The sequence below is a fragment of the Heloderma suspectum genome, chromosome 1 (assembly GCF_057233095.1).
Source record: "Heloderma suspectum isolate Gila_16-S chromosome 1, 16-S_ref, whole genome shotgun sequence".
Taxonomy (NCBI): Eukaryota; Metazoa; Chordata; class Lepidosauria; order Squamata; family Helodermatidae; genus Heloderma; species Heloderma suspectum.
The window spans coordinates 310,176,806-310,201,791 of NC_139458.1; the positions used below are offsets into that span (position 1 = coordinate 310,176,806).

At 42.2% G+C, this 24,986-nt stretch overlaps 1 protein-coding gene across 2 annotated transcripts in view; it reads right to left on the reverse strand.

The window, feature by feature from the left end:
* The window catches only part of EPHA7 (EPH receptor A7), a 262,568-nt gene that overhangs the window by 139,329 nt on the left and 98,253 nt on the right, over nucleotides 1-24,986 (reverse strand). For both annotated transcript variants that reach the window (XM_084827132.1, XM_084827131.1), the window contains 2 exons: nucleotides 19,776-19,931; nucleotides 18,569-18,904 (listed from right to left, as the gene is read on the reverse strand). In XM_084827132.1, the coding sequence (XP_084683258.1) occupies nucleotides 18,569-18,904; nucleotides 19,776-19,931 (492 nt within the window). The remainder of the gene's footprint in view (nucleotides 1-18,568; nucleotides 18,905-19,775; nucleotides 19,932-24,986) is intronic.

Genomic DNA, 24,986 nt, shown 5'->3' on the forward strand with positions numbered 1-24,986 from the left:
AAAGATGCATAGCCTGGAAACCAAAGAACCGTATGTGCATGCGAATTACTCAACCTTCTGTTCTAGCGGCTACAGCCACACAGACTGAAAAGCTTCTCCTGAAGGTTGGTGCACCCTCTGGAACAGCATTCTATGAGGCACGGTGCTACCAGAAAGGATATTAGATAACCCCCTTCACATGCACGCTTCACATGCTTCCCAATGTACGAGCGAAAGCAGTTTGTGGGTACGTCACTTTGGATTGTTGCTACAGAATTTTTTAAAACTTTACTTCTATACATTTTAGTCAGTCAAACAAGAGCAGGATTGCCACCATGGCATATCATTGCTGTCCACTGGACAATGAGGTTAACCAGGGCTACTAGTCATGATGGCTATATACTACCTCCAGTATCCAGTACCTTTGAATACCACTTCTAGGGCAAGATGACCAGGAGGGTACTATTGCACTCATGTCCTACTTGTGGGTTTCCCACGGGCAGCTGGTTGGCCACTGTATGAATGGAACACTGGACCAGACAGGTTCCTGGTCTGATCCAGCATGGCTCTTATGTTCTTACTATTCTTGGTAATATATGGGTGTTGTTATGTAACACTTAGACCAAACAACTCCGTTTATACTTACTCTTTCATGTTCTACTGCAGTTAATCACTAAATATTGTTAAAATTGAAATAGTAATTATCTCATGTCGACATGCTATGGATAATTAAGAATTGCTCACTCCAAAGCCATACTAATTGTTTTACACGGGTCTCCTTCTCCTTGCATCCTCTCCAACAGAAGTACCTACTAGTTTGTATGTGCATTTCTGTCACGTACTTTGTCACAGAACATATATCATCTTTCTTGCTCATACCAGATTAATTTTGCTTCCTTGCAGCAATTATCTCTCCCTTTGTGACTGACCTCCTAGTAAATGGAGTGCAGAGTTGCTGGATCTCCCCCCTGCACCCGGCCACTGTGGATCATTTTACTACTTAATTGATGTTTATTTTGTGCTAACAATAGAAAAAGGGAATTTAAGTCATAATGTAGCATATGGAACTAGTGACAATGATTTAGCAATTATAACTGACGGCTTTTAAAAGTTTAGATCTTGATCATGTTCTTTCATTTACCCTATTACTTGGATCAGTTGGCTAAAGCTGTTAATGATCCTTTTGGATCAATGTGTTTTGCTTGTAGCAATGATTTCCTGCAGTGGTGGAGTTGTACATATGTTTTCATAGACGGCTCTGCATCATTCCACCAGACTGCTTGTCTACATCAAATTTGCTCTCATTTATCATTAACGAAGCAAAAAATAAGATAATCAACATTTACTATGTTAGCATTAAATACGGAACACAGGATACCAAATACTACTGGCCATTTACAGCTACCTCAGCAAATTGCTCACAGGGTTGGTTGTTGGTGGTGTTTTCTTCATTGTAAGGGAGCTTGCTACAGAAGAATACCATATTGATATACTTTGTGACTTTATCAATAGGTGATTAATATGGTACAGTGTGCAGAAACAGCCATTTAAAAACACAGGCCTCACAGCATTGTCCAATAAAGTATGCATTTCAAAGACTGACAAACCCTTGAGTAGACCCAAATATATTTCCTGTGTGCTATACTACACTAATTTAACTCTCTAGAAATGAACAAGTACATTGTTTTGTGTAATGGAGAAAAGATGTATTTTATAAGGTGTAATGAAGGAAGCACAAATGGGAGTGAGGGGGAGGAAAGAAATACATTTTAAAGAATGGGCTAACTATGCAGGGTTAGGGTGAGTTCTAAACCATCGTGAGTTGGTTTTTCGCTTGCTAACCCAATAGATGATCAGGCATTCAGTAGCTTGTTTCCCCTTCCAGTCCCCCCACCAGCTACCGGCACATATCCCAGGTGCCCTTGTGGCAGAACTCCTTATTTCCTCAGTCCCTACATCAGCACCCTTTCTGCAATTGTTCCCCTGGGTGCCAGCTATTGAAGGAAAGTCCCCCCCCCACCTGCATCAGATCGTCAAAATAATTAATTTTCTGAGCGCTTATGAACACAGTAACGTGTCCACAAATTTCACAGCTGCAGAGTTTTGAATGTGTACCCTCGCACAGGACGGAAACAAATAATAATAAATAAAAGGTTACAAATGCATTTGGGACACTCTCCAGTGTCCTTTCTTCCTGATTTTTAGCAGCACGTGGAGGGGCACTGAGAAGGGATAAGGAGGATGGCAGTGGCGTTAGTGAGATTGTGAGGAGGGGCACATATTTTCACCACTTTTCCCAGTCTGCTCTCCCAACAATCCATGATGAATTCACCCTGCCAGGTTCGTACATCACATCAAGCCACCATGTAAACAAGCCACCCTGAACAACCCAACAACAAGCCATGGGTTCAGGGTGGCTTGTTCATGAAAAATAAGCCACCCCAGAGAAACTGCACCAGGTGGGTTGTCGTATTGTACAAATCAGGTCTCAGATTCCTCTGTATCAGTGCTTCTCAGATGAAGTAAAAAAGACAACATACCGGCTGAGATCTTTAGATCTCTGTGTGCAGAGGCCTTGTTCTCAAAAGCCAAGGAACTTTGCAAAACAACTTTCCATAAGATATGAGGATTTGTATTCTGAAGGGATTCAGGAACCTCCATGAACACTTAGAAACGCTTTGTACGTGCAGACTCTTCTTTTAAACAAACAAAGCTGGAAAAATTTCAGGTGCCTAATCATCTAGTTTGCTAAAAAAAATCTGGTGCTGGACTCCTTATGACTCTTAAGGAGTTCAGACTGATTCCAAGTATTTTTTCTAAAATTTTCAAATACTTAAAAAAATTTTTTTAAAAGTAACTCTCTTTTATGGTGTCTATTTCAGAAATACTACTACACATTCCCTTTTCAACATATATGGTGATTTTTTTTAATTTAGTTCTTACAAGGAGCTACATAGATATCAGAGAACCTAATGCTGAAGTAAATTTCACTACAATAGTGTCCATTTGCTTATCTAAAAGCAGCCGTGAACTGTTTATCAAATGATACAGAATAATACTGGGGATTTTATATAAGCCTACAGAAACAGGGCAGAGAAACATTATCTGTTACTAGTTTCTTTGTGCTGTGTTATTACAACCAGGTTTTTAAAAATCAGTCAGCAATCCAGAGTTTAAAAAAATGTTTTAGTGCTAAACTTGCCCTCCAATGATGTAAATTATTATAAACTGCTTCAATTATTTATTTTCAGGATACATCTGCACCAGTTGTTCATCAGAGACTAATTAGCACTGGGCCAGTTATCCACCCATACAAGTATCACACCTCTCTAAATCAAGTAGAACCTCCACTCAGTCATGGCAGCTCACTGGGTGACTTTGGGCCAGTCACAGACTCTCAGCCCAACCTACCTCACAGGGTTATTGTAGGAGAAGGATAATGTAAGCAGCCTTGGGTTCCTCGCAAGAGGAAAAAAGGCGGGATATAAATGCAATAAATAAATAAATAAATTCCCATGCTGCTCCAGAAAAATAGCTTCTCAAAATGCCTCTTTAACAGTGCAACCCAGTGTTCAGTGGATGCATTCCCAGGTAAGTATGTATACGATCACATACATTCCCAGGTGAGTATGTACAGTCAGGGCCAGAAATATTGGAACAAGGATAACTGTTTTGGCAGTTGGCCTCTGCACACCACCACACTGAAGTTGAAAGGAAACACACTAGGGATGTACGAAAGTGACTTACCTTTTTGCGGATTCTGTTCATGGTGGGGGGGAGGTGTTCCGTCCCTCCCCCCGGAATCCTCGATGGGGGAGGAGGCGATCTGGTCCTCCCCCCTGGAATCCTCGATGGCCGGCTGTGCTCCGCGGCAGCTCCGCGGAGCAGCAGACCAGGCCCAGGCCATCTGCAGCTGGATTTCCAGCCCCGGAGGGCTCTGGGTAACAAAAAAACCCCACACGTATGCAAATGGCGGCGGCTACAGCCGCCGCCATTTTCTTTCCTTATTTTTCACCATCTTAGTCTACGTCAATATTTACATAGACTAAGAGAAAGAAAAGAAAGGGGAATGCAAATAGCATAGTGGGCACTATTTGCGTTCCCCTTTCTTTTCTTTGTCTTAGTCCACGTAAATATTGACGTAGACTAAGATGGCGAAAAATGAGGAACGAAAATGGCGGCAGCCATAACCGCCGCCATTTGCTTACGCGTTTTTTTTTTTAACCCAGATGTGATAAGCTACGTAAGTCTTTACATAGCCTATCACGTCTATGGGGGGGGGGGAGACAGACTACAAATGGCGGCAGCAGCCGTCCGGAAGACCAGCCGTCACCGCCGAAGCCGCTGCTGTCCGGAACATCCGCCCCAGGTAAGTCTCGTCCCGGGGGGGATCCGTGGGGGGCGGGGGGGCAGGCCGTTCTGCGATGGATTTCAGGGGGCCGAATGCACTGGCATTGGCCTCACCGAGATCCGTCACGGAATTCTCTGACATCCCTAAAACACATCCAGATGGGAGCGAAGTCAGGACTTTCAGCTGTAATTCAAGGGGTTTGACAAAAGTGGGGCACTAATCATTCAGGAAGTACAGCCAGTGGCATACACACACACCCATCCTTGGTGGCTCATAAGTAATCGAACATACCAACATCATTTCAAACTTAAGGATCGCCTTTCATACCTGGATGAAAATCCTTTGCAGTCAAGGACTGCCTGAAGTCTGGAACGCATGGACATGACCTAATGCTGACTTTCCTCCCTCGAGATGCTTTGCCAGGCCTTTACTGCAGCTGCCTTGAGCCTGCTGCTTGTTTGTGGGTCTTTCGGCCTTCAGTAAGTAAAAAGCATGCTCTATTGGGTTGAGATCAGGTGACTGACTTGGCCATTGAAGAACATCCCACTTCTTTGCCTTGAGAAACTCTTGGGTAGCTTTTGCTGTATGTTTTGGGTCATTATCCATCTGCAATATGAAGCAGCGTCCTATCAGCTTGGCAGCATTCGGCTGAATCTGAGCAGAAAGTATAGCCCTATACACTTCAGAATTCATCCTGTTGCTTTTATCAGCAGTCAGGTCATCAATAAACACCAGTGACCCAATTCCATTGGTGGCCATACATGCCCATGCCATAACAGTGCCTCCACCATGTTTGACAAATGATGTGGTATGCCTTAGATCATGAGCTGTTCCTTTCCTTCTCCATACTTTTCTCTTCCCATCATTCAGGTACAAGGTAATGTTGGTTTCATCAGTCCAAAGAATCTTATTCCAGAACTGGGCAGGCTTTTTTAGGTGTTTGCTGGCAAAGGCTAATCTGGCCTTTCGTTTCTTGAGCATTACCAGTGGTTTGCACCTCGTTGTGAAGCCTCTGTATTTACATTCATAAAACTGTCTCTTGACTGTAGATGTTGACAATGAGATGCCCACCTCCTCAAGAGCGTTCTTGACCTGGCTAGATATTGTGAAAGGGTTCCTCTTCACCATGAGCAGAATTCTGCGGTCATCCCCTTTAGTGGTCTTCCATGGTCTGCCAGGCCTTTTGCTGTTGCTGAGCTTGCCAGTTAATTCCTTCTTTTTCAGGATGTTCCAAACTGTTGTGTTGGCCACTCCCACTGTTTTTGCTATCTCTCTGATGGGTTTATGTTCTTTCCTCAGCCTAATGATGGCCTCCTTCACTCGCATGGACACCTCTTTGGCCCTCATGTTGGGAGTTCCAGTGAACAGCTATCAAATGCAAATGTAACACTCAGAACCCCCTCCAGGCCTTTTATCTGCTTGATTGGTCATGAGGTACCCAGGAAACAGGCCACACCTGGCCATGCAGCTGCTTGTCCGCCATTCGTTCGTTTACTTATGAGCCACCAACGATGGGTGTGTGTGTATGCCACTGGCTGTCCTTCCTGAATGGTTAGTGCCCCACTTTTGTCAAACCTAGGGATGACGAAGAATTTCTCCCCGAAACTTCGGGGGGCCGAGCACCAACGTGTTCGGCCCCCTGAAGAAGTTTCGGGGAGAAATTCTCTGCCCCCCCGCCCCCCAGGGACTTTCCTTTCCCGAATGTCCCTCCCGGCGGCGGGTCCCGGCGGCGGTTCGTCGGGTCTTGGTCAGGGGCAGGGGCGGCAGCTGGTCTTTCGACCGGCTGCCGCCGCCGCCATTCCAATAAAAGTAAAAAAAACAAAAAACGCCCCCGTGATAGGCTACGTGATGATTAACGTAGCCTATCACGGCTAGATTTGCAAAGTCAGCCGTGATAGGCTATGTAAATCGTCACGTAGCCTATCACGGGTGACTTAAAAAAAAAAAACGCGTACGCGAATGGCGGCCCCCATAGGGAGCCGCCATTCCCGTTCCTTATTTGGTGGCTGTAGTCTACGTAAATGTTTACGTAGACTACGGCGAAAATAAGGGCAACGCAAATAGCGTTGCCCTTATTTTCGCCGTAGTCTATGTAAACATTTACGTAGACTACAGCCACCAAATAAGGAATGGGAATGGCGGCTCCCTATGGGGGCCGCCATTATCCATACACTCTTTTTTTTTTTTTTTAAGTCACCCGTGATAGGCTACGTGACGATTCACGTAGCCTATCACGGCTGACTTTGCAAATCTAGCCATGATAGGCTACGTCAATCGTCACGTAGCCTATCAGGGGAAGTTTTTTTTTTTTTTCTTTCATTACAATGGCAGCGGCGGCAGCCGGTCGAAAGACCAGCTGCCGCTCCCGCCTCGCTCGAACACCCGCCGAACCGCCGGCCGGACCAGCTACCGGGAGGGACATTCGCAAAAGGTAAGTCCCGTCCCGGGGGGGGGGGTGCAGGGGGCGGGGGGGTGCGGAGGATTTCTCCCCGAAACCTGTTCGGGGGGCCGAACGCGTTGGCGCTCGGCCCCCCGAAGTTTCGGGGAGAAATTCTCCGCCATCCCTACACCTAATCTGATCAATTTTATCTGCAGAGTGCTGTGCCAAGGCCTCACAGGAGGCCTTAGAATGCTCCAGTGATTCCGGAGCCACAGGACCGACCAGGCTCCGGACCACTTGGAACAGCCTCCTGGGACAGCACTCTGCAGATGCGATGGAGGCAGCATAATATTCCTCTTTTGCTGCCTTCACCGCCACGTGATAGGCTGAAGATACAGCTCTAGCCCGTGTCTGATCGTCTTTGGAGTGAGACTTCCGCCACCAGCGCTCTAGCCGTCTAACCTCCTGTTTCAGAGCTCGTAACCACGGATTGAACCATGGTGCAGTCCGAGCCCTGTTCAGGGGGAGAGGGCGTTTCGGAGCCACCCAATCTAATGCCCCAGCGATTGCGGCATTCCAGCCACCCACCAGGGTCTCGACCGAGTGGCTGTTGGCATAGACTATGACTATGACTGGCATAGACTATTGGCATAGACCTTTACATAGACTATGGCGAAAATAAGGGCAACGCAAATAGCGTTGCCCTTATTTTCGCCGTAGTCTACATAATCTTTACGTAGACTACAGGGACCAAATAAGGAACGCGAATGGCGGCTCCCTATGGGGGCCGCCATTTGCGTACGCGTTTTTTTTTTTTAAGTCACCCGTGATAGGCTACGTGATGATTTACGTAGCCTATCACGGCTGACTTTGCAGATCTAGCCGTGATAGGCTACGTTAATCGTCACGTAGCCTATCACGGGGGCATTTTTTTTTTAACTTTTTATTTCGCGGCCGGGCGAGGCGGGGCGCCTCCTCCCCGGCCTGAATTTCGGCCGGGCGAGGCGGGAAGCCTCCCCCCCCGGCCTGAACTTCGGGGGGAGAGCAGTGAAGCGCCTCCCCCCCACCGCGAAAAGCTGCGAGACCAGGTAAGTGGCTTTCGTGCACTCCTAGTCAAACCCCTTGAATTACAGCTGAAAGTCCTGACTTTGCTCCCATCTGGGTGTGTTTCCTTTCAACTTCAATGTGGTGGTGTACGGAGGCCAACTGTCAAAACAGTTATCCTTGTTCCAATATTTCTGGCCCTGACTGTATATATATATATAGTTTCCCCTGAACCATGAGGGCTAGAGAAACATGTTTTTTTTAAAAAAAAAATCAAATGAATATTAGTCTGATTTCCAGCATTTTTATTCACAGAGTAAGAACTGTGTGGCAGAGTAAGAACTTGTAGCGGTCATGCAGACTCCCAGTCTTAGAAGTAAAGTTTTTTTTAAAAAAAACTTCGATGGATGTGTGTCAGTATAGAAGGCAAAGGAAAGCTAAACGTTTTTAAGAGAGTTGGACATGGTTTGAGAGGCATTTCTTCCATGCTGTTAGGAATGGAGAAGAAATTCATTCAGTTCACATTTTAATGTGAACTTACCTAATTTCACACTTTCAGACCAATACATGAACTGAAACTCAGTTACCCTTCAAAATTTGCATTTCTCTGAATTTTGCAGTGGAGTTCACCAATTAAACAATGAGTAAAAATGTGTATATTACAGAAAAGTGCACACAAAATATGCATGTATTAGGGAAAATTACTTTCAAAATGCATATTATTAACATTGCTTGCAGAAATGTGTGCTAGACTAGATTGTGTATGAAAATGTATAAATTAGGAAGAAGTGTGCACAAATTTTCATGCCGAATTTTTAAAAAAAATTTTTTAAAAAAAAGTTTCGGACAAAAAGAACTGCAGATTTGAAAAACGAGACACTTAACGAAACCAAAATTGAGAGATGCATCTATCCCTACATGATATGCCCTTTTTTTTTTCTTTACACACCAAGCAATACAACTTTTGCCTGGAAGATACAGCAATGTAGCTTGCTACATCTTAAAATATTAAAATTATTCCTATAATCACTTGAATGACCAGACTTCTTATTTTTCATCTGATGCTTGTTTCATGGAGACAAGACAGCGACTGTATTTAGATTTAACTCAGGCATAAAACCAGTTACTAAATCCTGTCAGATACCTAATATATTAATCTGACATAGGGGGCAATTATCTTTATTTGGGCTACACCAGTGTAAATCAGTCAATGAATCATTTCTATAAAGCGGTTACAAAATAGACTCAGCAAAGAACACTCTGTATAATTCTACATTGATGTGGTAATTCTTTTATTTAGTTCTAGTATTTTAAAATGTAGAAATAGTTAATATTATAAAGAAAAATAAAATGTTTCTGGTCAAGTATTCGTACGTTGTTGTTGTTGTTGTTTTTATTGTTTGTTTTTGAAACCAAAGATTTGTACATATAATACACAGACATACCCTGTGTAACCTTCAGCTTTGAGAGGCATTCAGCTTAATATGAGGAAATTTAGAAATGGAAGGGGAAAAACAGCTGACTGACTTATAATTTTAGGCAATATTAAAACCTATTTTGTAGCTCTTTGAGTGCTTTTTCTGGGAAAAAAAAAACAAACTTCCTTTCTACACTTTATGGTGTTAATAATGTTTCCGAGTCACCTAAAGTCTGCCTTCCTATTGACTGAACTCCTGTGATGTTTAGAATGTTTATGGATACTCTATTTCAAAGCTGACAGTGTTGGGCCTCAGTGGTTCATATGTATCACAAAATCATTTACTATGACAAAAGTACTGCTGTTGAATGTAGGCTCCCCTCTGACTGCTGAACCTTATTTGTGAAAAACCATGTGTGAATATCCATATCTGTCTACTAGTTGCCCTTGCAGTATCACAGTGACTGATTACAGATACCCAGTTAGGTTGTTGGCTGCTGATCACTAGCACCTTTATATACACTTATTTTGTTTTGTACAAGATTAAGAAATCACTCTGAATGATACCATATTCCTTTAATATTTTCCTATAAAGTTAGGGTGACCACTTACGCGCTGCCACAAAAGGGAAATGCATCACCAAAAAAGATGACAAAAGAGGACACATTTGCATTAAAAAATGTGTGTAGTAATTTATACGTATAGATGCAAATTCAGAAATAATAACTAATTTAAATAGAAACACAGTACATCTTATCAGAGTGGGGAAGATAGTGACCAGGTTGTTCACCTGTGCACCTGCTCGGTCAGCTATCCAGGTGTTGATGTGCAACTTCAAGAACCCTACTGTACCTTCTTAATAATTCTTAATCTTTAAAGCAGGCTTGGACTAGGCATAGACGGATAAACCTCCATCTTCTCCCTTTGCCCGCCCACACAAGCTGCATGGTAGGAGCTTCAGGACAGCTTGGCGATCATCCGAAAAGTGCAGCAGGACCATGCCTCCCTTACCGAGCCATGATTGTGCACAGAAATCGTGACTCGGGTTAGCTCTGCAAATGTAAAGTTGAGTCTATGGCTGCCTTAAAGGGGCAGATTACAGGCGCAAGGGCCCTTTACGCTGTAAACATGACTCACTGCCCCTTTAAGGCAGCCATAGACTCAACTTTAAATAAGCGGAAGTAACCGAGCCATGATTGTGCACACAATCGTGGCTCAGTAAGGGGACGGACGGTCCCACAGTGCTTTCTGTCAGTTGCTGAGTGGGGAAGTGAGCCCCCTGCAGCCTGGCAAGCAGGGTCCGAGAGGCTGGATGGGGGCTGGAATCTGTCAGACTCCACCCCCTCAGACTCCTGCACCATCCCTAGCTTGGACTACAGCTTTTCAAACAGAGAGGACACCTTCAAAGAGAGGACTGACAGAACTTCAAATTGAAGACTGTACTCTGTAAAATAAATAGGACACATGGCTACCCTGTATAAAAGTCTGTAAAATCTCTTGTTTTTAACACCAAAGTCATTTATCAGTCCTTTCTTGACTGTACAATAGGAGAGGGGACAGCAAATAAAACGCTTACGCAAACTGCATGTATGAAGTTCACTAGCCTGTACGCTGGATATGCAGGTGGCTTACTATCCATGGCAGGGAGATGCCAGCCAGCATAAATGTTTAAGACCAAAGTGCCAAGTTTCTCTTAGTGTCTTAGGTAGGGATGTTCGAAAGTCACTTACCTTTCCGTGGATTATATTGATGGTGGTGGGGGGAGGCGTTCCATCCCTCCCCCCAGAATCCTCGATGGGGGAGGACTCAGGGAGGCGATCCATTCCTCCCCCCCCCCGGAATCCTCCACAGCTGGCTGTGCTCCGTGGCAGCTCTGTGGAGCAGCCGGCCAGGCCCAGCCAGGCCAGAGCCGTCCGCAGCTGGATTTCCGACTGCGGAGGACTCTGGGGAAAACCCCCCAAAAACCCGCGTACGCAAATGGCAGCAGCTACGGCCGCCGCCATTTGCGTTCCTTATTTTTGGCCGTCTTAATCTACGTAAATATTTACGTAGACTATGACGGCGAAAATAAAGGGGAACGCAAATAGTGTAGCGGGCGCTATTTGCGTCCCTTTTTGATTCCCCGTTTTAGCCTACGTAAATATTTATGTAGGCTAAAACGGCGAATCAAAAAGGGACGCAAATAGCGCCCGCTACACTATTTGCGTTACCCATTATTTTCGCCATCATAGTCTATGTAAATATTTACGTAGACTAAGACGGCCAAAAATAAGGAACGCAAATGGCGGCGGCCGTAGCCGCCGCCATTTGCGTACGCGGGTTTTGTTTTGTTTTTAAACCCAGCCATGATAGGCTACGTAAATCTTTACGTAGCCTATCATGTCGTTGTTTTTTTAAAAAAAAAACCCAGCCATGATAGGCTACGTAAATCTTTACGTAGCCTATCACCTCATTTTGTTTTTGTTTTTTTTACACAAGACTGCAAATCGCTGCGGCGTAAGCCGGTCAGAAGACCAGCCACCGGAGCCGCCGCTGCCGCCACCTGGAAAATCTGCCCCAGGTAAGTCTTGTCCTGGGGGGGATCCGTGGGGGGGTGGCAGGCCATTCCGCCACAGATTTCGGGGAGCTGAATGCACTGGCATTCGGCCTCACCGAGATCCGTGGTGGAATTCTCTGCCATCCCTACTCTTAGGAGAGCTTAAAATCACAATTAAAAAAAGGTTTAATTTGCACTTCTGACTACTGTCTTTCACATTTTGGGGTGTAGGTGACTAAATAAATGAACAAAATTGCCATGACCTTTTGCTACAACCCGTGCAATGTTACATACCAATTTCAATTTTAATTATAGCACAACACAAAATAATTATATTATGGAGCCTGAGCAATGTGGCCCTGCTGTGTCACTTATCCTGTTACATACATCTCCTCCTCCATATTATTCCAAAATGACAAATTATTTGATCTTAATAATCTGCCATCTGCCCTCCTATTCTCAGATGATTTGGCATTATTTTTCCCTTTTCTGATCTGGCTTCTTTGTCTCCTTAGGGTTTGATGTTGTATAGGCAGAACAAAGAGGAGTAATGACTCGTACATACGCTATAGCCCTTCCCCTTTGTCTCTAAATAATTTGATGCTATCTTTACACAATGATTTGTATTTTGTGAATGCAACCTCAAAGAATGAATACAAACAAAACCCAAGAAAACTTCATTGCATGATGACTGATCCACTGTAGCATATGGCCTCCTAATGTGATGGCAGAGGCATACTCACATCTACACACTTCTAAAAAGTCTGACTACATAAAATAACCATTAGCACAGAACAATCATACTCACAAATAAGAACTGCATGAACTCCAGTTTACACAGCTATAAATAAGGCTAAATTTTTCCTTCTCTCCATGGTAAACTTTTTAAAAAATAAAAGAAAGGAAGCAAGACACTCTATTGAATTCCAAGTCTTTTTATACCCAATTATAGTCATCAATCATTTCTCCTAAAATATTTCCTCTTCTTTTGGCTGTAGAGGCCACCAATTAAATGACAAAACTGTTTTGTGCTACATAATAACACAATAAAATAGTTTTGATTCTTTGGGTCTTTATGTGCTTTAAAGGAAAAACATTTCCAATCTTGTTTTTATTTATTAAAAAAAAAATTCAGGGGTCAATTTTTTTATATATTGCAAATGACTTGTTCAATGTGTCTTTCACAGGGAAGTAGTGTTCTAATGGTACAGGCTGGAAAGTTGCAAAACAGAACAAGAATAAAGGTGTGATTATAATTTTCCATAGCGTCCTGTCCTTGCACACAGAACACCAATTTTGACAAGCACACTAGGCGGAGATAAATCCTCACAAAACCTCCATTCATGTGACGCAATAGATGGGAAGGGCTGAATAATTTCCAGCCATTCACACACATAGCTGAAATTATTGCTGGACTTTCATACAGACAGCATTGGCCTTGAGCAGGACAGAAGATGCAGAGTGCAGACAAGAAGCAGCAATGTTTCTGGGACTATTTCACATCTGAATCTCCTGGAGAAACACCAGAAAATAAATGTGGTAGATATCCAGTAACCTCTGTGCTATTGTGGCAAGATGAAGATATGCCTCTGGTTTTGTAGTAAATTAGTCACAGCTGAATTCCCCCCTCCCTGTCCACATGCACACAGACAACCCTACATTATTACTGTTTTCCATGTCTCTTGAAATGTATGAAAAGAGTTTCCTGTATCACAAAGATTAAGCCAAACAACAATCCTAACCCCCAGATCTGCTATCTGAAGTGTGTGGTTAGGATGTCTCCCACTGGCAAAGAGGAACTCCACTGGCAGAAGAGAAGCTCTGTCTGCTCCGTGGCCCAGTTCCACCTGCAGAAAGCTACAGAAAGCTACCAGTGGCAGTGTTCCCACCAACAGCAGATAGAGTAAGGTCCCTAAATGACGCACTTTGGAAGCAGCCAATTCCCCCACCCCACTTACAATTGCTCTGTAATGTTCATGCAATATACCACACTGTCTCTAGGTATCAAGCGGCATGCCACAGAACTGCTGTATTATGAAGTCCATTTGATTAGCTTAGTTCATTGATGAGTCAAATTATTTTCACCATATGGCAGTCTAAGGCATTGACAGCATGGATTTATATAAGCCACTTGGTGCTGTCCATCTATTTGCCAGCCGTTTAATTAAAGTGTTGTCAACTTGCAAAGAAAAACAAAAGAGTCACACTAAGCCATGTTTAAAGAAGCTTAACTATGCCTTAAAGGTTTGTGACAGGCTGGCAAACCAGAATCAGAAACGATGGCATAAAGTAGATTAGAAAACCATGATTTGTCCTATCTATGGTTAAGTGGTGTCCGAATTAAAATACCATTGTCGTAGCTGGTGCTCTGCCTTTAGAGCAGCCTTCCCCAAACTGGTGCACTGCCATGTTGGCTGGGGTGATGGGAGTTGTAGTCCAACACATCTGGAGGGCACTAGGTTGTGGAAGGGTTCTCTAGAGGCAGTTTACTTAGGCAGTGGAATGCTTGGCAGGTGGGAAATAAAATCAGACAAGCACTCTATACCATGCTTTGTTTGTACAGTGGGAACTCTAGCATTCAAGTTCTAAATTAAGGTAAGCGCTAACAGTGCACTTGTCAGTACAATTGTCTGAATTGAGTGGTAACTACTACACAGTAAAACCTCTAGTCTGTCAATTCAGTTTGCTATATTACTAATTTCCACTCAGTTATAGATATTGGAGAATTTGTAGTATACTGTAGGAACTTGACTCGGAGGATAATGGATTAGAAAATATATTTAATATCATAACCAATATCTTTATCTTACGTTTGGGTAAGGGTTTAACCCACTATGGTTAAAATCTTTGCATGAAATATTTTCTTACTGATGCAAGTAGTAATTTCTTCTTTGTAGGTCTAGATTTATTCATAACCACTGGAAAAAGAATTGGAAGCATGATACGCTCTAAATGTTTTGGGAGAATTATGAACTTCCACATTAACATTAGCCATAGCAATACCAGTGGCAGGATGAGAACAAATATAAACTGGCTGCTTGCAGCTAATTTTCAGTTGTGCTATTTGCCAAGAAACTACTGTGTTCTTCACCCCAAAGAGATGCCTGAGACTACTAATAGTGCCATAAGGAAAAGGTGGTTAGCAATGGCCATTCAAATCTATACAAATACTTTGACTCCTGCCGTTGATTCTGTGAGAGTCTAAAAAAATGCATCATTATGGCTAAGGGGGCAATCCTACAGCCGCTAGTCAGCAGCTAGATGGCCATAGGATATGTCGGTTCCCAGAGAACCAGCCTTCCCACCATCCCGTGCTGCCTCGCAGGCAGCTAAGAACGGCCCTGTACTCCATGCTCGGAAGAGGAGTGTGGAGTGGTGAAAATGGGGCGTTCCAGGGTGAGTTCCGGGGCAGGGAAGGCGGAAATGCTGGTACAACACATCCTATGTGTCGTTTGGCAGCCACTTCCCCTGCTCCGCCTTCCTGCAGCTAGACATCCGAAATCAGCTGTCTAGCCGCAAATGCAGGAGGGCTGAAGCACAGAGGGGACGATCCCCTGTGTGCTTCTCCTGCCCTGCATTGGATAGGCGGTTGCCTCTGAGTTTGGAGGCAGCCGCATATCCCCATAGGATTGCGCCCTTAGCCTCCTTTGTACACAACGACTAATCTCTCAAGCATTTTAGTGAAATATATATATATACACACACACACACCAGCTACCTATTTTAAATTTCAATACCGGTGACTAAAGGCTTGAAGGCAATATGTAACTGTGATCAGTTTTTAAACATATTTTATTCCCTCCACCCCCCAACCACCTCTGTTTCTGAGATTGGTTCCTGATAGTGCAAAATGTGTGTTAAAGTCTGCAAATTTGACCTCAGATAAGATTACAAGATAAACTAACAGTGCAATAATATGCACATCTACTCAGAAGTAAGCCTTATTGTGTTTAATAGGGCTTATTCCCAGGTTTGTATGTATTGGATTGCAGCCTGATGGGGGGAGTTTAAGCCTTCCATTTCTCCCTCTGAAAGCTATAATCTTTGTCATCCTGTTACTCGCCACTGAGAAACTGCATATCATATATGAATACACTAGGAATAGAGGGTAAGGTTCCCAAGTCAGATATGAGAGCAACAGCAAGGAGATACAGTGTATCAGATAAACACTGCAGTGGAGTTTCCCTGGGCTGGAAAAAGTATCATCATGATGTTGTCTGTTACCAGCCTGAGGAAGGTTCATCCAGTACCCTGAAGGATCTGCATACGTATGCATTCTATTAAAACCTAATTCAGATTATAATGATCTGGGATGCCAGCAGAGACTCATAGTAGAAGAAGACAACAATATGCGGGGACTTTTCTGTGGCAACACCCCAATTATGAAACCTCCTCCCTAAGGAATTCAGATTGCCTCCATATTTGCTTAGCTTTAGACAGCCTGTAAAGCCTATTCGATTTAACCTGGTTATGGATGTGTTTTAAGGTCTTATTTCACTCTCTGGATGTTTTAAGGATGGCTTGCTCTATTCTTAATTTGATTGTTTTAAAGTTGTATATTGCCATGGGGTCCTTTTGGGCACAAAGGCAATTTATAAATATTGGGCAATATCCACTGCTGTCACAGCGCTAGCATAAAGCAACACCAGTACAACATAATTAGCACTTGCTAGACAAAGGCAAAAAGCAGCAATTTACCATTGCATGTCAACAGCAAACCGCTACTTTTTCCCTTTGCATAGCAAGCGCTAATAACATTATGCTAGCGTTGTTTTGTACTATGCGTCACTACCACTAATGCTGTGACAGCACTGGATACTGCCCATAGTAATAAACAAATAGTTCAGGTATTACTGAAGAGCTGCAATGTTTCTTATACGGCCTAGACATAGCTCAAAGTAAATAATTTTGCTCTCTCCACCAATGTACTGAGAAACTATGTTTGGTAAACAGGCAAAACACTGCAGTGAGCTTGTCATGTATTTTTTAAGGAGTCCAGTATTAGAAAAGTCAGGCATGATACATGTTCCTCCTCCTGGATCATGTCCTTAATTTAAAAAAGCAAAAACAAAAGGAAGGGCATTTTAAACATAAAACTATGAATACACAGATTCTAGTTTAAATTGACATATCTGACCAAGAACATGTCTTGTCTAATATTCTTGATTCTAAAGTCTGATTCTATATGAAGAAGTGAGGAATCTTTACCCCATAATTGTTGAAAAGTCTGTAAAGTAACAATGTGCATCATTCCTCCATGTCTGTTCCTACATCTGAGAAATATAAATATAACTAAGACAATTATGTTTGCTTATGCTGAGAATAAACTGTTTACTGACAGCAATTTCATGAACGTTTTCACCTACCAGAATAAATATTTGCACTAAAAATATTCATTCTAATTACTCATATAATGTGATACGAACACATAGAAGTATTAACAACATTGAGCACAATTCCTTTCCTGTACATGTGGCCTTGTGGAGCAGCAGACCATTTGGGTCTAATATATGGGAGCTACGTATGGGATGCCCATAGCTGGCAATATCTGGTATATTGTCAGCTATGGACATGTGTCTGACCAAGAGCTGATGAGAAATGGGGAAGGAAGAAAAAGAACTCAGTTGAGCCCTCTGCAGATCCTGACCTGCTCGTTCACTGGACAGATTGAGCCTTACTAATCAGCATTTTGGAAACAACCTTTGGATATTCTTTAATTTCCCCAGCCAAGAATTATTCAGTTGAACCCAAGAAACATTTAATGCTTCACTGTTTTAAGGATTTTGCTTAAATCTCAGGTGGCCTGTTGCAGTTACTAGCCTTTATCACACCAACAACACAATGCAAAATGTAGCACAAACTAGACAGACCATCGTTTTATCAACAAGCAGTTCATCATTTCACATTCCTGAATACTTCCTACTTCAACATGCAAAATCACTAAAACACATTTTCCCCCTTGGGTGATATGCTAGTTTGATTTTATTTTCCCTGACGTTTCACCTGTCAGATTTATCATAAATATGAGGAACAAAGAATAATTGTCACATTCTCATTGAATCTCATCATCAAATATCTGTCTCAAAGTATTAAATAAGATGGAAGCATATACTTGGGAGAAGGATGTGACTACTGAAGGCACTAAGTAACTCAGGATCCCAACAGAGAATTTAAACTCCTTCCAAATTAAATGTAAAAAGGTATGAATTTTCCATTTTGGAGTTTGAAAATACTACAGTATTGGTACTATAAAGACAACAAACAAAACGAAATCCATTACCTGAACAAAATAATATCTCAATAAAAATAAATGTACTCTTTGACTTTGTAGATGAATGTTTTTATTGCATTAAGGACATCTAAAGTAAGAAGCTAAACCTGTAAGGCACAATCCAACCAACATTAAGCACAATGAAGTCCAACTGAGGGAGATTTAAGCATATCCTTAACTCACACATTAAAATCAATGGGGTTTAAAAGTGCTTGTGTTTGTATCTATATAGTACGTAACAGCTCAATCCTATGTTGTTCGGCACAACAGAATAGTTCTTGCTTTTGTGGTGGCACTACAATCCACCATAGCTACCTGCTGCAGCCATTGATGATCGTGCGACATTCTACAGGGAAGCTCCCTTTAGCCCCACATGCTACATTCTAAAGGACACCTGTACCACTAGCATCACCACAATGCTGTGCTAGGAAAATACTGTTGAGGTGCATTGCAAAGGTTATTATAGAGTGCATTGCAAAGGTTATTATAGGCATGTGTGATCAGCTGGGCCTCACTTTAGCCTGCTGACAAATATAGTTTGCAACATTTCTGTTGCATGTACTCCAAAATCCTAGAGCTTGATTACTTACCTGCTTGACCAGTGGTAACAGTAACAGCTGCAAAAAGCCTCTGGGAGCGGCTTAAGTCAGAAACGCCATTTACAGCTTCAACTTCAAAAGTATAGTTAGCATGAGCTAACAGGTCCATGATGGTGACATAGTTGTCTGCTAATCCAGTTTGCTGGGGCATATATCCAACATTGCTCCCACAGGGAACACATTCGCCCTGTTCCCAGCTGCACCTCTTGCACAATACCCTGTAGGTCACGTCGTTTCTTCCTCCATTATCAGCAGGAGGGCTCCATTCCAAACTCACAGTAGTTTGGTTAATATTGAAAATAAGGTTCTGTGGTGCGGATGGAGGTCCTTTGTTAAACAAAAACACAAAACGGGAGGGGGGGTGGAGATTAAAAGAAAAATCAGCAGGGAAAATTTAGCTCATGTTTTAATTACCTAGGCAAAAATTTGCCAAGACATAAACTTTTCATTATATTTACTACAAGCTACCAAAAAGCCTACTTGAACTCACTTGACAATAAGCTTTATTTATATTCCATTAAGGAAACAGGATAGCCATTTTCTGTGTATTTACTACACGGAGCTTTAGCAGCTTTTCTTCTGTGCAATTAAAGGGATAAGTTAATGCATCTCTAAAGCTGACTCGTATAGAAAACTTCCAGTTGAATTTTTGTCCCCTTTTAAAATACATGCAACAGAATGCATTTAGATATTCTATAATCAGTTTTGATGTGATTTGCAGATGTATTTGGGAAGAGCTTTGGCTTTGAGAAACTTGCAAAAAGTCATTACTTGAACCACTACTCTATGCAGGTGAGTCTATTTGGAGATGGAATGCTAGGCCAGATCCCATTACATTTCAATCAAACTCCATACTAACATAAGTTTCATTTTCATTTCACATTATTCATTTGTTGCTGCATCACATTAGCCATGTGATAATGCAAGTAACTGTAGGGGAACCATATGCTAATTTTTTTCAGTTGTTACTGGCTATGTGTTTATTCAGTCTCTTCTCCTGGTTATGTTGGGGAACATAGAAATTATGTTGATGTAGATTCCATAATCTCTGCTTACTTTGCTGCTCAGTCATAACTTTCATTTGCAAACACTTCTACGCTGATGCACTGTGTCCTAGAGAGAGTGCACACCTTACGAATGGCTGTGCCAGTGGCTGCCTAAGCAACATACTTTGTGATTATATTCATGAATAACTCACTTGTACATGCGACATATGGTGGATCAGTAGGTGCTCTGTAGTAGCTGTCTTCACAATCACATCGCGAAGATCCTTCCCTGTCTGAAAAACTGTGCATAGGACAGCGGGAGCACTGCAAATCTTGTGAAGATGACTTATAGAATCCACGGCCACAGGCTAAGGAAGGATGAAACAAACAGAAACTATTTTTGAACATGCCTAAGTTTTAAAGGGATCTTTTAAAGGGATTAGAACATGCCTAAGTTTTAAAGGGATCAGATAAGTACAAAATATACCATAAATGTTCTGAATTTGAACTTTACCACTCATTCACATTTTGAATTTTTTTCCTCCAGTTAAAGTAGCTGTTAAGAGCATGAACTATGAACTAGAAGTCTCTGGTTCAAATGTCAGCTCATCAGTGAACTACAGATCTCCTTAGGCAATCTACCCTTTCTCAGCCATAAACTGTTTCCTTATCGTAATGTAGAGTAATACCAGTTTACATTACAAAGTTTCTGTAAGAATTACCAAAATAATGTACATGAAAGGCTTTGTGCATTTGGCAAAAATTACTTAGTATATAAAAATACTAAGTACTAATGTCGTTAGGAACACATCCTAAGCTGAGTAGATCTGTGCTGGGACAGGATTGAGCTTTTAATAAGAACTCACTGTTGCTGTAATAGGGAGCATCAAATGTCAGCACACATGGGATGGTCCTCTAGTTGTTCTTCAGATTATAATTACTGCCATCATATTACGCTTGGGTTGTAAGAAGAATATTATCGTTTTGTGTTCTTAAATAGTACTTCTATAAACATGTCCAACTAAACTGTAGTTGATATTTTTGCTGTTGGCTAAAGAAAAGGTCAACAGTGCTAACTAGTTGAAGTATTATATGTATACATTAATTACTTAAGCCAAAACAATCAAAACAGGCAAATGACAAAGCAACTGTCATAGCTGAGGTTATCAGGCTATGAGAAAAGTGCTCCAGCCTTCAGCCCTGTGTAGTCTCTCTGTTTCAGCTGGGTAAATTACATGGGGAAGATGCAAATTCAAATACAGATGTCAAATACAAATGTAATTCATGTCTTACTTTTTTGCTTTTGATATCATCAACTGCAACACTGCATATATTTAGTCACCTGCTACATTCTCTTTTTTTTCTTGTTCAAAGGAAGGAGACTAGAGTTATGTTTCCTTTTTTTCCTATTTGCAAATTGTATTAATTTAATTTTCAAGATTGCAATACAATAAGAAAACAATGATGGATCCTAACATACAGGTGTTCTACCTATTACTTTAATAAATAAATCATATATAGATAGCCTACCCTAACCTAATGCCTTTATTTTATTTCCTTTTAAAAAAGTAATAGGTAAAAAAAGACAAAAAACAACAGGGTTATGGGAAATGAATGTGTGGCTAAGCAGTGATCATGGTCTAACACTGTAGCATCATGACTTTGGTCTCTTATTCAAACCACTCTGAAAATTCCTTGCAGGTCAGCTCTTATCTCGGGTTTCACATCTATTTACGCAATGTTTTCCTTTATTCATAAAGCCCAACAGGCCCTCTATCCAGCACTCTATATTTGGAGATTTCTTTAGTCTGCTGTTTTTGTAAGCTGAATGAAAAGCCACTCTTCCATGATAATTTTCATCATAACAAATTCAGACATTCATTATTCCCAAAATTGCTGGGTATTGTAGGACTTTTTTTCTGTCTAAACATTTATAGGACTGCGCCCTTAGTGTCTCTGTTAATTCTATATAGGAGATCATGTGATGACACTTAATAACTACTCATAATAGCAAGCACTGTATAAATGTAAGGAAAGAATAATTATTTCTAGTAAAATGAAACAAAACATCAAAAAGGAAAAAAAACACATGCTCTTGCATATATAAAGTAAGAGAGAGAGTCAGAGAGAGAGAGATAAGATAGGAAGTTGCTTTATACTGAGTCAGAAGACCGTTGGTCCATCTAGCCCATTATTGTCAACACTGGCTGGCAGCGGCTCTCCAGGGTTTCAGGCAGGATTCTCTCCTAGCCCTACCTGGAGATGCTGGGGATTGAATCTGGGACCTTCTCTACCACTGAGCTGCAGATCCTCTCCTAAGTACATCTGTATGGGTAGCTAGGCAGACAGGAATATATGGTTATATAAGTTGCCTAAATAGCCACACTCATGCCTTCCTTTGTTACAGAGTTATTCAATGGTCCAAATGTAGTGAATGTCAAAATTTGTATGGCAATGCTGATAATCCAAGATTAAATTTGTGAGCATGTATAAATAGGTATGTTTCCTTACTTTCCAGCCAAGCAAAATGCATGCTGACAATCACACTCAGGACACTGACAAACACTCGCTAGCAGGGCCATTGCTAGGTTCTTAAAAGATCTGGGCACAAGCCCATAACACAAATTTGCATATATATATATATGTGTATGTATGTATGTATTATGTGCCCCTTCATGGATCACTGCCTTGTTGTGGCGAAGGGGCTTGCGTAACTCAGTGAAGCCATAAGCTATGCCGTGCAGGGCCACCCAAGACGGACAGGTCATGGCAGAGAGTTCTGACAAAATGTGGTCCACTGGAGAAGGAAATGGCAACCCACTCCAGTATTCTTGCCAAGAAAACCCCATGGAACGTATCACAAGGCTAAAAGAGATGACGCCGGAAGATGAGCCCCTCAGGTCAGAAGGTGTCCAATATGCTACTGGGGAAGAGCAGAGGGTATTTCCAAGTAGCGCCAGAAAGAGTGAAGCGGCTGGGCCAAAGCCGAAAGGACACTCAGCTGTGGATGTGTCTGGTGGTGAAAAGAAAATCCGATGCTGTAAAGAACAATATTGTTTAGGAACTGGAATGTCAGATCAATGAATCAAGGTAAGCTGGAGGTGGTCAAACATGAGATGGCAAGATTGAACATCGACATCTTGGGAATCAGTGAACTAAAATGGACAGGCATGGGCGAATTTAATTCAGGTGACCATCATATCTACTATTGTGGGCAAGAATCCCTTAGAAGAAATGGAGTAGCACTCATAGTCAACAAAAGGGTGGGAAAAGCAGTACTGGGGTACAATCTTAAAAATGATAGAATGATCTCAGTACAAATCCAAGGCAAACCATTCAACATCACAGTAATTCAAGTCTATGCCCCAACCACTGAGGCCGAAGAAGCTGAGGTTGATGGGTTCTATGAAGACCTACAACACCTTCTAGAACTAACACCAAAAAAAGATGTCCTCTTAATCATAGGGGATTGGAATGCTAAAGTAGGAAGTCAAGAAATCACCGGGATAACAGGCAGGCATGGCCTTGGTGTACAAAATGAAGCAGGACAAAAGCTAATAGAGTTTTGCCAAGAGAACATGCTGATCATAGCAAACAATCTTTTCCAACAGCACAAGAGGTGACTCTACACATGGACGTCACCAGATGGTCAATATCGAAATCAGATTGATTATGTCCTTTGCAGCCAAAGATGGAGAAGCTCCATACAGTCAGTAAAAACAAGACCTGGAGCTGACTGTGGCTCAGATCATGAGCTGCTTCTTGCAAAATTTCGGCTTAAATTGAAGAACGTCGGGAAAACCACTAAACCGTTCAGGTATGACCTAAATCATATCCCTTATGAATATACAGTGAAGGTGAGGAATAGATTTCAGGGATTAGACCTGATAGACAGAGTGCCTGAGGAACTATGGACGGTGGTCCGTAACATTGTTCAGGAGGCAGCAACGAAATCCATCCCAAAGAAAAAGAAATGCAAGAAAGCCAAGTGGCTGTCTGATGAGGCTTTACAAGTAGCTGAGGAAAGAAGGGAAGTGAAAAGCAAGGGAGAAAGGGGAAGATATACCCAACTGAATGCAGAGTTCCAGAGAATAGCAAGGAGAGACAAGAAGGCCTTCTTAAATGAACAATGCAAAGAAATCGAGGAAAACAACAGAATGGGAAAGACTAGAGATCTCTTCAAGAAAATTGGAGATCTCAAGGGAACGTTTTGTGCAAAGACGGGCATGATCAAGGACAAAGAAGGCAGGGACCTAACAGAAGCAGATGAGATTAAGAAGAGGTGGCAAGAATACACAGAAGAACTATACAGGAAAGATCTGAATGTCCCTGATAGCCATGATAGTGCGGTCACTGAACTTGAGCCGGACATCCTAGAGAGTGAAGTCAAGTGGGCCTTAGGAAGCATTAGTAACAACAAAGCTAGCGGAGATGACAGTATTCCAGCCGAGCTATTTAAAATCCTAAAAGATGATGCTGTTAAAGTGCTGCATTCAATATGCCAACAAATCTGGAACACTCAACAGTGGCCACAAGACTGGAAAAGGTCAGTTTACATTCCAATTCCAAAGAAGGGCAACGCCAAAGAGTGTTCAAACTACCGCACAATTGCGCTCATTTCACATGCCAGCAAGGTGATGCTCAAAATCCTACAAGCTAGGCTTCAGCAGGATGCGAACCGAGAACTACCGGAAGTACAAGCTGGGTTTCGAAGAGGCAGAGGAACTAGAGATCAAATCGCCAACATTCGCTGCATCATGGAGAAAGCAAGAGAATTCCAGAAAAACGTCTATTTCTGCTTCATTGACTACGCTAAAGCCTTTGATTGTGTGGATCACAACAAACTGTGGCAAATTCTTAAAGTGATGGGAGTACCAGACCACCTTACCTGTCTCCTGAGAAACCTGTACGAGGGTCAAGAAGCAACAGTCAGAACCAGACATGGAACAACCGAGTGGTTCAAAATTGGGAAAGCAGTACGACAAGGCTGCATATTGTCACCCTGCTTATTTAACTTATATGCAGAGTACATCATGAGAAATGCCGGGTTGGATGAATCAGAGGTCGGAATTAAGATTGCTGGGAGAATTATCAACAACCTCCGATATGCAGACGATACCACCCTAATGGCAAAAAACGAAGAGGATCTCAAGAGCCTCTTGTTGAGGGTGAAAGAGGAGAGTGCAAAAGCTGGTTTGAAACTCAACATTAAAAAAACGAAGATCATGGCATCTGGCCCCATCAATTCCTGGCATATAGAAGGGGAAGAAATGGAAGCAGTGACAGATTTTACTTTCTTGGGCTCCAAGATCACCGCAGACGGTGACTGTAGCCATGAAATTCAAAGACGCTTGCTCCTTGGGAGGAAAGCTATGGCCAACCTAGACAGCATAGTAAGAAGCAGAGACATCACCTTGCCGACA